The sequence below is a fragment of the Leuciscus leuciscus genome (assembly GCF_965113295.1).
Source record: "Leuciscus leuciscus genome assembly, chromosome: 2".
Lineage (NCBI taxonomy): Eukaryota > Metazoa > Chordata > Actinopteri > Cypriniformes > Leuciscidae > Leuciscus > Leuciscus leuciscus.
In genome coordinates, this window is record NC_138726.1 from 50,842,145 (window position 1) to 50,859,128 (window position 16,984).

Genomic DNA, 16,984 nt, shown 5'->3' on the forward strand with positions numbered 1-16,984 from the left:
ACTTCATGGTATTAATGTTGCCCTAATTTTGATTGCCCTGATTTAAATAAAATAATTTTCTATTGCATTTTTCCACTTTTTTTATAATAATAATTTCTTAAATGCCACAACGCAAAGTCTTAATGATCCTATAATACTTGTTTCCTCATGATTTAGGGGGTGAAACGTGACCCAGATATGTTTAACCCAGCTGCTGAATGCTGACTGCAGTTGCGTTGTCAACATATTACACATTATATAAATGAAGGCCTTCCAAGAAGATATTACATAAGCAAATATATGCCATTTCCACTCACTTCTTCTTACACACAACGATTCCATGTTTTCACCTTTTATTTCATCACTTTTATTTACACATTCTCCATCGCATAACAAAGTATATTCCCTTTTTGTCATCCTTGCCTTTTTCACAAGCTCTTCCTTTTGTGTCCATCCTCCACAGTCCAAACTCTCAGTTTCTGTAATTCAGTCTCAACATCTCACCGTTCCTCTCAGTCGACGGGCCCTTGGAAGATGAGTTTGATGTGGCCTTGTTCCCCGGTCAGCCACGTTCCACAGAAAGGACAAGCAGCGTGGAAGGCATGCGTTCCGTGCGGCAGTGGGATCTGACTCCAGCCTTGCACCGTCTTTTCCGAGCACACGTGACCGCAGGGGCAGAAAGCATGTGTCGGGGGCCCTGCGTCCAGGTACAGGCCCCCTTCGCACCCGAGCCAGAGGGGCACGTAGGGACCAACCCCTCTGCACATGGGACACTCGCGATCTCCGGTCGTAGCCGGAGCCGTGCCTCCACCTCCGGTTAATGCCACCGCAGAGGATCCCGCTTTCTCCTTCCGAAACCCCCAGTTGTGGTATCCGTGCACGTGTCCGCAGTTCATATAGACCCAGGGCTGTTTCTTGTCGATGGTGGCGCGCTGTGCCAGGCTGGGGAAGGCGAGCGTGTTGAAGCCCACGGGGCACTGGGGACGGGCTGCGTTTAGTTCCTGACGTAGAGACTCCAGCTGTTTGAGAGTCGGGGTGTGACGAAGACCGCTAGGGGTCCGCCATAGCAGAGTGGCCCCGCAGAGATCGATGAGAGAACCATCCTGCAGCATGTTTGACTCGTTCTCTACCTGGGAGGTAAAGACACACACAAATATTCACTCAGGACATGCTTTGGGTAACACAGGGAAAAAAAAGTCATTCAGATTTGGAATGATGTAAAGTTGATGACAGAATGCACATATTTGGGTGAACTGACATTTTAAGCCTGAAATTGGCACATAATGTGCCATTAATATCCAACTCATTGATCATTTGTGCCATTTAACAGATGATAGAGCCATGTTACTTCAGACACTAAGCTTTTTAAAGTCAAATATAAATTCAACTGAAATAAAAAATAGATACAACATTTTTTATGTGACAGCTCGTAATAAAACAAGAATCAACATTGTCTTGGATTTTCGGAGATGGTGAGAACTGGGATTTATTGTGAAGGCTCATTTCATTATGGTTGTTGAAGTGCTGTGCTAGAATTAATTTGTTTAAGGAACTACCGTGTCTATTAATGGGTAAAGCTAGAGAAACGTCTTCAGCTAGTCAGCTTGAGATCCTTTCCATCTAAACTGGTTACGTCTCTGAAGTCTAGTAGTGATTTTCTTTATGATAAGGTGAATAACTATATTCAACCACACAGGCACACCTAGCCGAAGCACAACCAAAACAATGTTCTTCTGCAAAATGCATGCAGTTTTGTTTTTTAACCACTAGGGGGCCAAAAGTTACATAGTGCACCTTTAATGTCAAACATGTTTGATTTATGTAAACTTAAAGATACACTATGAAATATTTTTGGTTTAATTTTTGTTAGAAATTAATAGATCTTTGCTCAACTCTGTTCTTGCCTTATTCAGAATTGTCATGTTCGATTTGGTGTTAAATTGCAGTCTTACATCCTTGCTTCATTTCAGTTAAAGAAAAACAGTTCTGCTTGCTAGACATACAGAAATCATAGAAACTGAGAATAAAATACTAATTGAATTCCTGAGTCTGATGTAGCAAACAGGATGCTGAAGTGCAATTCAAATGTGTATGTAAGAAACTAGAATTAAAATGAGGACTAACTTTTAAATGTAGAAAAGCAAACTTTGTCAAGCATTCCCTTTCTTGGCCTCTTTAACCTTGGATTAAGTAACGTTTAAAAAGCCTTCACGTTTGAAAATTTATAGGCTATAGATATATATATAGTTGAAATGCCACCCTAAGAATTGTGTAGTTGGTTTATATACACTACTGTTCAAAAGTTTGGGGTCAATACTTTTTTTTTTTACGGTTTTTGAAAGTCTCTTCTGCTCACCAAGGCTGCACTTATTTGATCAAAATACAGTAAAAACAGTAATATTGTGAAATATCAATAATTACAATTTATTTACAATTACCGGTACAATGGTTTCTATTTTAATATATCTTAAAATGTAATTTTCATCATTACCCCAGTCTTTAGTGTCACATGATCCTTCAGAAATCATTCTAATATGATGATTTGCTGCTCAAGAAACATTTATTACAATGATCAATGTTGAAAACAGTTGCGCTGCTTCCTATTTTTGTGGATTTTCAGGATTCTTTAATTAATACAAAGTTCAAAAGAACAGCATTTATTTGATATAGAATTTTACAGTGTCTTACAAAAGTCACTTTTGATCAATTTAATGCATCCTTGCTGAATAAAAGTCTTAATTCCTTTCAAAAGAAATCTTACTGACCCCAAACTTTTGAACGGTAGTTTATGTGTGAACCACAGATGTTCGGCAGTGTACCTTTTAAACATTTGTACTGCCGATTGATTACTGATATTGAAGCAAATTCTCACCAGTTTTCCTCTCTGCTGGGCGGACCGTGTCTCTCGAAGGGCGAACACATTCCCACACACGGAGATTTCCCTCCACACCCCTGGAGCGGGCTCAGATACGAACTCCCCTGCCGGGTGCATTACCAGCACCCCATTGGTTGTTAGTCCATCCATCAAACCATCTGAGGTCCTCCATTTAGCAGCTCGCTCCTGGAAATCAAGCACATCAAGAGGATTTCACTAATCTCTAAAGTATCAAGATGAACTCAAAACGTGTCGTGGCTTATTGTCAGATTAATAACGGTTCTGTTTGTAATATAAGTCGTGTGTTATATAATAAATCACTGACTAACCAAGCTTAGAGGGTTATAATGCACAGACAGATACTGTAGGCTTTCCGTTTATAGCTACTGGCTATTACACAACACACCTACTACTTGGAGCTGCATTATAAAGTGGGAGTCTGAAATATTTATACCCGACTGGAATACAGTATCCATTCTTTCTCCCTCGTTCTCTTTCCACCTCCGCAGAACAGCAGTGGGCAGAGAGCCTGTCAAGGACATTTGTATGAGGCCGAAGCCGTGTGTTGATACGTCATGCATCACTGCCGTCAACTGGACCATTACCGTCCTCGAGGTGTCCGTGTATTTTTCAGAGTAAAAGCGAAGCGTAGATCTTCACTATTGAATTGGCTACCATCAAGGTCAAAGGAAATATTAAGGTCACAATTTGAAAAGGCCTGGAATGAAAGCATAGAAATACTAATGGATTAAAGCAAGATATTCTTACTTCCTACTACCTTGTGTCATTTTTTTGTCTATATGATGAAAGTCAATGGGCTTCAGAGTTATCTTGGACCCCATTGACTTTAATTGTACGGGCAACATTCTTCAAAATATCAAAAGTCATACAGATTTGGAACGACATGAGGATGATTAGGTAATGTCAGAATTAAAATTTTTGTGTGAACTGTCGCTTTGAGTCACATACACTTGCTGATCGTTTAATCACGCGCATTGAATGTGAGTAGCGATGTGACCTGGTGGGAAATGAGTTATTTTGATCTTAAGCATCTCAGTCTGTGACAGCGGGAAGTGTAAACCTCCATAATGTGCCTGCTGTTCGTAATGAATGATATGTCTCTTCAGAATTCAGCACATTTTTTTTGTATCCGCATGTTCTAGTGTTTCAATGCCTGGTGGTTGTGAGCATAGATGTGTATACGTAGATTCCACATTCGACCGCTCCAGACGCGTCGGCACATCGCCATCTTGGAACGGTCAACGTGTCGTGACTAACAAGTAAGAATCAATGATGGCACAATATTGGGCAGCTTCTGGTCGTGAAACAGCCGTGACTTAAATTCCCACGTTCCCTTTCACTGGTTTGTGTTTTTATATGTATTATCTCAATATTACAGGTTTTTATACTATGGTAATTGTTTAATAGATAATCATACATTGATTAAATTTGCTCTCGAATGTTCATCGACTGGCTTTGACCGTTCCAATATGGCGGATGGCTTGCGTAGAGAGGCCCATAGAAACATCCGCTAATGACTTAAAATGTCACGAGATTTCTCGTCGAGGTGAAAATCTGCCTCGCGATTAGGATAGAATATGCCACCGCTACGTTTACATTACACCTTCACTGTTGTTGTTTTGCTTTTTATAGCAATAAAAACCATTTAATTCAGTTGGATAATGGTCGCTTCATTCCCATCCAGCTCATCCAGCACGAGCTGCAGAGTCGTACGTAGTGCAGCAGGAATCAAGAGTTCACTGATCACGTGACGGGATGACTGACGAGACCGTGGCGGAGGATTCATTGCACAACAGAGCCTAAGCGTCTGACAAATGTCTTATTTTGTAGAATGCGCGCATTCAAACGCGATTTCAATTCCCCGAATTTTGAAAGAAGCTCACTGATGCATGCAAATATCTCCCAATATGAAAGCTATCTTAGGCTGGGCTGTGTAGTTGTAAACATCTCTTAGATCTGTATCATGCTTGAATAAACATTTGGTCTCTATTTTCACTTTGAATATTGAGAGAGTACTTAGATTGTGGTTGCACTTAAAGGAACACTCCACCGTTTTTTCATATTAAACTATGCTATTCCCTTAACTAAGACGAGTTGATACATACCTCTCTCGTCTCAGTGTGCACTCAATCGCTCTGGCGCGCGGCGACACTTTGATAGCGCTTAGCTTAGCCCAGTTCATTCATTAGGATCCAAACAGAGATGAAGTTAGAAGCGACCAAACACCTCCACGTTTTCCCTATTTAAATACAGTTACACGAGTAGTTACACGACCAAGTATGGTGACACAAAATAAAACGTGCCGCTTTTCTAAGCGGGTAAAAAGGATAACTATAATGTATGGCGGAATAGCACTTGGGAGCACTTCGACTCGGCGCAGTAAAAAGTCAAGCCTGAAAAATCCTCTCCCCCTCTCACTTCTGTCATTAGAACCAACGTGACTTTTTACTGCGCCGAGTCGAAGTGCTCCCAAGTGCTATTTATTTTGTCACCATACTTGGTCGTGTAACAACTCGTGTAACTGTATTTAAATAGTGAAAACGTGGAGGTGTTTGGTCGCTTTAACTTCATCTCTGTTTGGTCCCTAATGAATGAACTGGGCTAAGCTAAGTGCTATCAAAGTGTCGCCGCGCGCCAGAGCGATTGAGTGCACGCACTGAGACGAGAGAGGTATGTATCAACTCGTCTTAGTTAAAGGTAGGGTAGGTAATCATTTTTCTAAAAAAAAAACATTCCAAATTTGTTTAAACTGTCTTTATATACCAATACATAATTAAAATGTAAGTACTCTGAAAAAGAAAATATAAAAATCGAGTGACTGTAGACCTTTTAATCTGCAATAAACACAGCTCATTATTTCCATTCACTCCACCCCCTCCCTTCTGAGCTCCTTCCAAAGCCACGCCCCCAAAACACATGAACGCGCGACGCCAAACGCTCAGGCTGGAACAAGACGCATTTATTACCTGAGACGAGTGGAGAGGAAGGAGCGCAGTACATACAGTGACATCATGTCAGAATCACATGTAATAAAATACCTAACTTTATCACTATGAATATAAACAAATAAGATTTCTTTTAGTACTCACTATCAAGCTAGCATATCGATAATGGTAAAGTTTCATTCGGTAACGAGCTATATTTATAAGGCAAAACTAAAAACAGGTTGCATTGATACATGTTTTTCCATTACCATCAGTTACACTGTGATGAAGATGAATTTCGTGTAAGATTCATAACATATACGGTGTTTTGCATGTAAGAGTTTCCATGATGAAAACATTGTTGACTCTAATGAAGACTAACGTACACTCCGAGTCCGGAGACAAGTACCGCATCGTCGGTTCGAGGACAGGTCCGGGGTTGAGGGCGAAGCAGAGGAGGTCGTTCAAGAGCGCGGGCAGGGTCCGAGGAAGTAGTTTTTGCCTTGTTTGCCTTGGCTGACTGCATATGCAGGTGCTTTGAGCTGAATATTTCCGGGAACGGTGACATCGGTGAACGGCAGGGCAGCCATCTGATTGGTTCTTTACATTCGCACCGAATGGCAGTGATTGGTCAGAGTTTTTACTGTCCTGCAGCTGCTACAGAGGTCTGATTTTTTTCATTCCTTTTTCTAAACACATAATGTATTGACTACTATCAGGATGGAAGGACCATTTCACCCAGTATAAAAAAAAGTGTTTCTGAACAGGATTACCTACCCTACCTTTAAGGGAATAACATAGTTAATATGAAAAAACGGTGGAGTGTTCCTTTAATAAGACTAAGAAAAAAAACTGGTCATTTTTATATCTATGATCAATTTGTGGAAAGTTGTTCAGTTAGGAGGTCAAAAGTTGTAGAAGCTCATAAATCATGTAGAGTTCTATGGTCTGAAGAGACTCATGAACTCGTACAGGAGAGAAGCCAGTCAGTTGAGTTTGTCGCAAAACGGTGCTTGAGTATTGTTGTATTTTACTGCATATGACAATTCATACTCAGAAAGCAGAACTGAAATGACATTCATTATAAGATGATTAGTTCAAACTTTTCAAATGCACCTGCAGACTATTTTTCTAGTCATGAATTTAGTCATTGAGGATTTCTTAAAAATACTGTAAAGATCTCGTCTTGTTTCTCACACCACTAATGTATGGTTGTGAGGACATGAATGATGATGGTTTTATCTGCTTTCACTGGTTGCTTCTCAATAAACAAGCAAAACCTTTATCTGCAAAGATTACACATAGCCCAAGCTACACTGAGAATGTTTACACTGATGTTAATATCAGTCCGTAATGTAAATGCATCTATTAATGTTGTAAATATAGACCCACAGAATGTAATTAGCGGTGTTTGCTAAGGCAACAAACCTGCTTAAACAAACCCTTTGCACTAAGTAACCCATCAAACACTGTTTGAACTATGGACAGCAATGATACTCATGCTTGTAGAGGAGAGGTGTGCTATACTTTTCTAAGCAACAAGACTCTCAACCGACAGACAAATAGAAAAATGTATATTCACTATAGAAATTCCAATAACTTTCCAGGTCTTGGAAAAACAACATTTTTTAATTAATATTTTAATATATTTATTAACATTTGAATAAATAAATATTGTATTTTGATATTCCAGGTTGTTTCTTCTGACTGGCAACCACCTGTACAGGTAAAAACTCTTTACATTTTTCAGGAAAATGTTAAAATTGAGTTAAATTTTATTCATTTTAGTTAACAATAAATCCACTTTTGACATTGTTACAAGTGATATATCAATTAAAAATGTTATTCAAAAGGTTATTGTACAAGATATCCATGATAAGATATCCAATAAAAAATAAACTGAAATTTTTTCCTCACATTCTGTGAACTGAAGTGACTAAGGAAGTGTTCACACTTGTAATTCAATTCCCTTGGTTCTTTTGGTCCGGACCAAAAAAGAAACGCGGGAATTCATTCGGCACAACCGTGACAGTGCATTATGGGTATTCTGTAGCCGTTGAGCGTACATCGTTTATACTCTCGTTATCGCGGTGCATAATGGGATTCAATGAGTGAACACGATAATGTCCACTATGGTTTCGGGCACAACTACAAATGGCTATCCTCTCAAATGTTTCCCTATTTAAGGGTATAGGGGGCGATTTCGGACACAGTCCATGTATGCTTGAACATTCTGTCCCTTTTAAGGTCACATCTTGTGACATCACATCCTGTTTTTGGTTCGTTTAGATGTCTTTGGTTCCGTGCGTCTCGACTCGGTCCGCTTGTTTGGTGAGCACCAGGGTTCGGATGGCAGCGTTCACACATTCAAATGAACCGCACTAAAAGAGCAATCGCACCAGAGTTCGTTTTAATCGAACCAAACCTGCCAAGTGTGAACGCACCCTAATTCTCATTGCCTATTAAAGGCATAGTTCATCCAAAAATGTTAATTCTGTCATCATTTACTCATTTCCGAAGATGAAAGAAAGCCTTTACGGGTTCGGAACGACATGATGGTGAGTAAATGATGACAGAATTTTCATTTTTGGGGAACTATCCCTTTAAGGCAACACAGACTTCAACATGCAAAACAGTAGGAAAATAATGTGTCCTCTTCGTCTGTGTGACTTTCTTTGATGTCAGTGTGAATTATCATATTGAGCTGAGTTGTCTTCTATACTTTGGCAAAGATTCTGCATTAGAAATCGTGGTTATGACTCAGTAAGGCCGTGTTATGACTCACCCCAAGGAAGATGTTTTTGGAAGAGTCAAAGCCCGCTGCATATATTCGTGCTGTGTACGGAGCGCTACGCTCACACATGATGCGGCAAGCGTAGCGGGAGATGGTGCTCTGGGCCGACTGTCCTCCCTCTCCGTTTGCGCCCCCCTGCCCTTGTCCTCCAGTGCCACTGCCTGCTGTGTCAGTCACCACGAAGTCTATCATGCTCTCTGTGGAACGGCCGATCTAAAGACACATTGACAAGAGTAAGTGAGATATAAAAGGATTATATACTCAGCCTTATGTTGTTCCAAACCCACATGACTTTCTTTCCTTTGTGGAACACAGACAAACAAAAAAGTTTTCATAATGTTCTGGTTTCTCTTTTCCGTGTAATTGAAATAACTACTTTTATGATGTGTTTTTGGTGCTTCGGTGTTCTTTTTGAAGCTTGAAAGCATTCCCCTTCACTGTAATTTCCTGGAAAATAACAACACGCACTAGGGATGCACAGTATATGCACTATCGTTCCAAGGATTTTTTTGTTTTGAGATGTTATTCAGAAACATTTTTTGTTGCCATCACAGTAATAAATTACATCTGAACATATTTAAATGTATATTTCACAATATTACCGTTTCTACTGTATTTTTGATCAAAATAATGCAGACTTGGTGAGTATCTTACTAATGCATGATTTAAATCAAAAGTTGTATCTGTTAATATTATTTAATGGACATGAGCTAACATTAACAAAGAATAATAAACACTGTGACAATTGTGTTGCTCATTGTTAGTTGGTTTGGGTGGAATTACAGTGGACCTTTCTGTAAAGTTATTGCTATCAATTATATTAATGTGCATGCAAATTTCCTCCTATTTTTACACTTTGATTTCTGACACCTTAATGCTTACTTAAATTTAATTAGTATTATTGCTAATTATTTAATAACAGTGTTAAACATAATCTTCAGCAAATTTCAAATGAGCATCAATCTTTCATACAGTAAGGCTATAATGCCTTAATGAATATTGATTTTATTTTTTGGTCTACATTTTTAAGAAAAAATTAAGAATTAAAATATTGACTATTATTGTTCTTACTGTATCAGTCGTAACAAAATTACTGGTTTATTATTATCAGCCTGATTTTTTTTTTTATACTGATGCATCACTAACCAGTACAATATTAAAAATAGCTTATTTTCCGTGTCTCTAATAAAGGAAGAAAGAAAGTAATTCAGATTTGGAATGACATGAGGGTGAACAAATGATGACAAAATGTTAATTTTTGAGTGAACTTTTTTTATTTTTTTATTCAAAGACGTATGTCATTGAGGCCAAATATATAGGAAGGTAAAGACATCCACCACTAAGACAGTATTAAATAAGTTTAAATGTATTTGTAGACATGAACTCAATAATTAGATGTGAGCAGGCAGTTGATGTGAAATGAAAGAATCCTCTTTTGCTCACCTGAAACATGTCGGTGTTGGGGTCATGTGTATATTCCACTATAACAGAATGACTCCGGGACAGTGTGTAGGAGATGCTGTGTTGGCTTTTGTTGCTTAGGGCCTACACACACACACACACACAAAAACAAACAACTCTTTGACTAATGGCCTTTGTTGCATTATGCATACTTTAACAAGTCAGAGGAACATAAGGTACTTTCAGGTTCCCTAACCTTATGCAATAGATTGGCAAAACACTCGGTTGGTTGCAATGTTATGCAATGACTCTTACAGAATTTAGTGGGTGGGTCAAGAGGACACTTATGCTAGAACAGATTTCACATCTTTTGGAAGCCAAAAAAAGGTTTTCTATGAGATTAAGTATTTTGTCCTATCAAGTGTTAATATTAATACATTAAAGTGCCCCTATTATGCTTTTTTCGGATATAACCTTTTATGCAGTGTGTAATATAGCTGTTTGTGAATGTGAAAGGTCTGCAAAGTTTTAAATATCAAAGTATAAATGGAGTTATTGTCTTCTGAAACGAGCCGTCAGTACTTCCAGTCTTCCTGTACGAACCTACGTAGGTTTGTAACAGATTTGCATGGTCTTCTTTGCCCCGTGTACAAAATCTACTTTGACCCTCAAACACTGAAGTTGTAGCTGATGAAGCCTGGAAGAGTGTGGTTCATGTTGTCAACATGTAGAGGAGACATGTTGCGCTGTGAAAGCAAATACTCTTTGCTTGAACTTCAAAAGGATGCGGACTTGGGTTCGAATTGAACCGGTAAATTTGACGCCATTGTTACTGTTCGTATCCCTGTGCATCAAGTACTGAGGAAGCCTCTGAAGCTGAAATTCAGATATGCTAATAGGCGTTTCGTTTCCGACACACGCTGTAAGAGATAGACCAATCACAACAGACTGGGCCATCTGACCAATCAGAGCAGAGTAGACCAATCTCAACAGCATGGGCCGTCTGACCAATCAGAACAGAGTAGACCAATCACAACAGACGGGGCCGTCTGACCAATCAGAACAGAGTAGACCAATCACAACAGACGGGGCCGTCTGACCAATCAGAACAGAGTGGACCAATCACAACAGACGGGGCCGTCTGACCAATCAGAACAGAGTAGACCAATCACAACAGACGGGGCCGTCTGACCAATCAGAACAGAGTAGACCAATCACAACATCACATTCAGCCCCGACAAAAAGTTGCAAAATGTTTTTTAAATGGAAAAGATTGGTGTGTTGAACATGTGTTCTGATGACACAAGAGTTGCAACTTTGGCAGCAGAGAAGGCCATTCCTTGTGTTCTTTTTGAAGAATTTTCGGAGCCTGATGAAATCGGTATAAATACGTGTTTAATACTGCAAAATACGCTCGATGTTACAGTCACTGCCCTTGCCGTCCAGTATAAAAGAACATCCCAATCAAGTGAAGGGATTTGTGGAAACTGTGTTTCCTAATTATTGTGATCCAACATTTGCCTCGCATTTCAGGATGAAAAGACAAACATTTCAGGTGAAGGATAATCCACTTCTTACCTCCGAGACTGTGTTATGATCTATGACCTTATTATTTTTATTGTGAGTATTAGGCTTATCATTATTGCTGATCACTGTTGATATGCTATATTTTTACTATAAAACTCTTACGACAAACATGTCTTCTAATATCTTCAATTGTTGCATATACCGAGCTGCAGCGGACACATTTGTAAACGACTTTACTTGGACCCATTGTGCGAGCTGTCTCTTTAATAACGCGTGGCTTATATACATGTTGCTGCTGATTGGGCTGACATTTTTGACATACCCACAAAACAAGAGAAAACGTATCTCAAACCCTGTTGCACACCGTTTCAAGAAAACATGTCGTTCAACCCGAAAACTGTAGCAGAACATTGGGCACCGGTTTGAGCTTGAACGTGCCCCGGGCCGTCTGACCAATCAGAGCAGAGTAGACCAATCTCAACAGACTGGGATGTCTGACCAATCAGAGCAGAGTAGACCAATCACAACAGACTGGGCCGTCTGACCAATCAGAGCAGAGTAGACCAATCACAACAGACTGGGCCGTCTGACCAATCAGAGCAGAGTAGACCAATCACAACAGACTGGGCCGTCTGACCAATCAGAGCAGAGTAGACCAATCTCAACAGCCTGGGCCATCTGACCAATCAGAACAGTAGACCAATCACAACAGACTGGGCCATCTGACCAATCAGAGCAGAGTAGACCAATCTCAACAGCCTGGGCCATCTGACCAATCACAGCAGACTAGACCAATCACAACAGACTGGGCCGACTAACCAATCAGAGCAGAGTAGACCAATCACAACAGACTGGGCCGTCTGACCAATCGGAACAGAGTAGACCAATCACAACAGACTGCGCCATCTGACCAATCAGAGCAGAGTAGATCAATCACAACAGACTGGGCCGTCTGACCAATCAGAGCAGAGTAGATCAAACACAACAGACTGGGCCGACTAACCAATCAGAGCAGAGTAGATCAATCACAACAGACTGGGCCGTCTGACCAATCGGAACAGAGTAGACCAATCACAACAGACTGAGCCATCTGACCAATCAGAGCAGAGTAGATCAATCACAACAGACTGGGCCGTCTGACCAATCAGAGAAGAGTAGGCTCTTGGAAATGAGGAGTTTAGAGAGACTGGATCCTTGGATCTTTGATTGAATCATTTCGGATGTTGCAATGTATATTATGAGAAAATGAAAGTGTTTTTTGTCCTTGCATGTAAACCTATTGTAAGAGACCTTCAAAACAAAATTAGGAATAGCATAATAGGGGCACTTTAACTTTAAACACTTTTATATTTTTATAACAGGCATAGAAATAGCAAGGAATTTATGCAAAAGCTTTTACCTTGGACACCAGAGGTGTGGAGACATTGTGGATGACATCAGGTTTGACGCCGTTGGCTTTAGGCCGTTTGTAAAGGGCCAGCCGACTCCTCCTGCGGCCCTTGTCCCCGCTAGCTAGTGAACCATTATGCCTGCGGGTAGCAAAACCACAATAGTACAATCTAAGCTTTGCAAATGCTTTGAACAATAAAGAATGAGTTAATGAAAACACATTTGATGCTTAATTTAGAAGCAGCACCTCACCCGCTGTCTGATTTTGATAGAGCTGACAGATTGAGGACAGACTGTTGTCTTGGGGATGACAAAAAAAAAATAGGCATGGACGACTTGTTTTCACTTAAGAGCATTGGCGTGTACTTAAAAATAATTAAATGGCATTAATCTATCTCTCCGTCGATACTATGACAGGAGTCATGAGCCGTCCACAAAATGGCTGATGCAGGCCTTTGAGAGTCTGTCAATGAGGAGGCGATGCCATCTTATAATTCATCTAGACAACGATCAATAGTCCAGACACTTAAATGAGCTCTCTATATCTCCTTTCATCTCACTGGGAGGCAGTGTTAATTTTTACAGTTTTTTTTGTTTCAGCTGTAGTATCTTGTGATTAGGGATGCACAATATATTGGCCACCATATTGGAATCGGCTGATATATGTTCATTTTTAACGTTTAGGTAAGAAAATTTGCCCGATATATTAAAGCCGATAAATAATGGATTATTTCCTTCAGGTGAGACACTTTAGATGCGCACTGTTCGCCAAGATGGTTTTGAATTGCTTGAAATATGATTGAAATCCCTTCAAAAAGGAAAATAAGGTTAAGTGCTACATAAAATTATAATGAGAAGGACATTATAATTGTGTGCTTGAGTCATCAAGAATTTTGTTTGTTTTTAATCAGGCTCTCAAAAATTCAAAAAAAAAAATTGGATTTAGATTTATCGCCAATATATGGGTTATCGGCTTTCAAATACAAAGGGTTATCGGCCAAAATTTTCATATCGGTGTATCCCTACTTGTGATGATATTGTCCTTTAAATGTAGCAAATTTTTTGTCTATTCTACCCTTTCTGAAATATAATATGTAGGGCCAGATTTCCAGCTTGCACCAGCATCCTGAAGGCACCCTCTTTTGCCGTAAAAAAAAAAACTACTGTCAGGATTTACTAAAGACATGCAGTGAAAAATTAGCACTGAAAAGGCGTGGACAGTGTTATTTTTGCGGCTGACCTTGTTGCATATGCATTTGTAGGAGTTTCTCTTTCAGATGTAACATTTATGGGAGGGGGAGTATTTAAATGAATCACTAAAGGTGATTTACTAAGGTTTGCACAAGTCAATTTACTGGTATTTGTGCCATTATTTACCAACCAAAAAAGCATTGTCTTAATCCAGACTTTATTTGCATTGGTCATTATGGAAATGATCCGTCTACATCTGTGTTGTTTAATTTGCGCGTTGTCACAGTAGATCACGTGCAGAACTTTCCACTCCCGTCGGCGCTTTTCTGGAATTGCGTTCTCACGCTAATTTGCCCAAGGCTGAGTTTCCCAAAAGCAAAATGTATTCCTGTGAGGCAAAGCTGATCATTACTCCAGTCTTCAGTGTCACATGATCCTTCAGAAATCATTCTAATATGCTGATTTGCTGCTCAAGAAACATTTCTTACTATTATCACAGTCTGTCGACAAACATTTTTGTCAAATTTTGTCAACACAAACACCACTATGTGCTTTCTCTTTCCCACTTCTAGTGGCTCAAGGGTTAAACCTTCTTCCCCTTCCTGGCACTGAAAACATTCACTGCTCTGCTCCGCTCCATGGCTGTGTGATTTGAATGACATCTTTGTTGGCAGTCAAATGAAGTGCTTTGCATCCGCAGCTGAAATCTAAAGATAAGGCAGGAAAACCGACTGCAGGTACACCAGGGGAACCAATCGGCCCGGATGACGTGGCGTTCATTCATCCGTGAGAAAAGATGTTAATTGAAGTCATATTTATTTGAGGGTAATTTTACCCTTGAACTCCCTCTGAACTCCTGCATTCAGCAAAACGCTGGCTGAGTGGAGGAGCTGTAATTTAGATAAATGGATTTCAGGAATCTGAGACAGTGTTGTACAGTACTAACTCGTGTGGGTACAGTTAAACCTGAAGGATGTTGCTGATGTCAACGGTTTAATTTAATCAGAACTAAATGTTCAGACACAATCCATTAAATACTTAATCTGCAACATCTCTTTGGAATAATTTTATGATTTCCTTTTATTAGCAACAATGCATATTCTGGACTCAACAAACTGTGTGGTGTAATATTAATCATTTTGATTACCATTTGAATGCACTTACAATGTAAATCTAAGGCAAGAGAGTACAGAGAGTTTTAATGCACAAATGTCATGTTTTTTTTTTTATGCAATTAATAAGCTTTACATGATCATGATGTAATAATCGATATAACTTACAAGGTTAGTAGTCAATTCTATGTTAACATGCACAATGTTGTTTAGGTGTCGTGGCTCTACTGGTTGTATGTGCATTTTAATATTTATTTATTATTAGACTTTACTTCCTGCCTTACTGTATAGGCTACTACAATGTTTGCTTAAAAAAACGACAAGTCGAAACGAGCTGAAATTATTTTCTGTGGTAAATGACATCATGTCTGTATGACTTAATTGTGAAGATGCTTCGCTACATTGGACCCATTTACTTAGAGCGGCAAATCAGCATATTTTCTGAAGGATCATGTGACACTGAAGACTGGAGTAATGATGCTGAAAATTCAGCTTTGATCACAGGAATAAATTACATTTTATATTCAAATAGAAAACAGTTATTTTAAATTGTACTAATAAATTCATAATATTACTTTTTTAATCAAAATGCAGCCTAGGTGAGCCTATACTTCTTTTATATATAGATAGATACAGATATATAGATAGCTTAACCTTAATTTCATCCTTTTAATATTACTATAAATGCCTCAGGGGTTGCTGTGGACTTTGTCTTACCCCAGTACTATCAGCTCCCCGTACTTGATGGGCTCCTTGTCCTCAGGGCAGAGAGCATCATGGGACTGAGATCCTGATCCCAGAGGAGGAGACGGCTGGTTCTTGTTGCATGATGGGCGCAGCTCCAGGGACGGAGGAGGGCAAAGAGCTTCGGAGCTCCCTTCCAAAACCATATCCACAAGAACGACTCGCAGCTATGAGAGACAGCGAAGGGAAGAATGCGACACTGAGATTATTGTTCACATTTGCTTGTTTTCTCACAGTGAAATGACAACTTTATCTAATAAGCGCAATAGGGAGAGGAAATGGAAAAAAACGGCATGATTATAATCTGCTTCCCAACCCTTCCCCCACACCAGTTACTTCACCTGTAACAAACCATAACAGGCCTATCATGGATCAGCTGTTATGTATTTATGTAACGGCTGATCCTGTGAGAGCAGCCTGAGATAGTGTGGCTGTCTCTGCAGTGTTTTGAAGTCAACAAGCAGCCAACCATCAATTGACAACCTGTCGGGAACAGGAGATTTAACCAATCCCAGGAGAGTAACAACCTCTCTGCAAACACACAGTCAAGGGCTCCAGTGCAAATGGCTTTATTGTTGTTTTTCATACAGACTTGGAAACACAGTCATAGCAGTGGCATTTCAATGGTTCGATACTGACTGTTAGACAGATTGGTGTGGTCATTACTTTAAGTGCCGTCCATTGTTTGTTTGTCAGTTTGCATAATGCCCATTAGGGGTGTAACGGATCAAATTACTCACGGTTCAGTTATCATCACAGTTTTAGGGTCACGGTTTCGGTACGGTTTGGTATGTGCCATGTTCAAGGAAAAAGACTACTGTCAAATAAAAATAAAGAAAATATTCTCGGCCTCGTATATCTCTCCGACGGCGAGTTGACACACAAACCCGCCTCTCCTCACTCACTCTTTTCATTTGCTCAGGATGAATATTTTTGGTTTTACATTTTTAAAATTACAGGCATAATTTTACTCATTCCCGCAGATTTTGTGCCCAAAGTTTGCGCACATAAAGCCCCCTTTCAGTAC

At 39.7% G+C, this 16,984-nt stretch overlaps 1 protein-coding gene across 1 annotated transcript in view; it reads right to left on the reverse strand.

Moving 5' to 3' along the window:
• Positions 1-315: 315 nt before the first annotated feature.
• peli3 (pellino E3 ubiquitin protein ligase family member 3) overlaps positions 316-16,984 on the reverse strand; it is a 30,519-nt gene continuing 13,850 nt past the window's right edge. Inside the window, exons 2-7 of the mRNA XM_082155759.1 lie at positions 15,931-16,124; positions 12,921-13,050; positions 10,037-10,138; positions 8,585-8,806; positions 2,852-3,040; positions 316-1,109 (exon numbers count right to left, since the gene is read on the reverse strand). Coding sequence (XP_082011885.1) covers positions 492-1,109; positions 2,852-3,040; positions 8,585-8,806; positions 10,037-10,138; positions 12,921-13,050; positions 15,931-16,103 — 1,434 coding nt within the window. The 5' untranslated portion in view covers positions 16,104-16,124 and the 3' untranslated portion in view covers positions 316-491. The remainder of the gene's footprint in view (positions 1,110-2,851; positions 3,041-8,584; positions 8,807-10,036; positions 10,139-12,920; positions 13,051-15,930; positions 16,125-16,984) is intronic.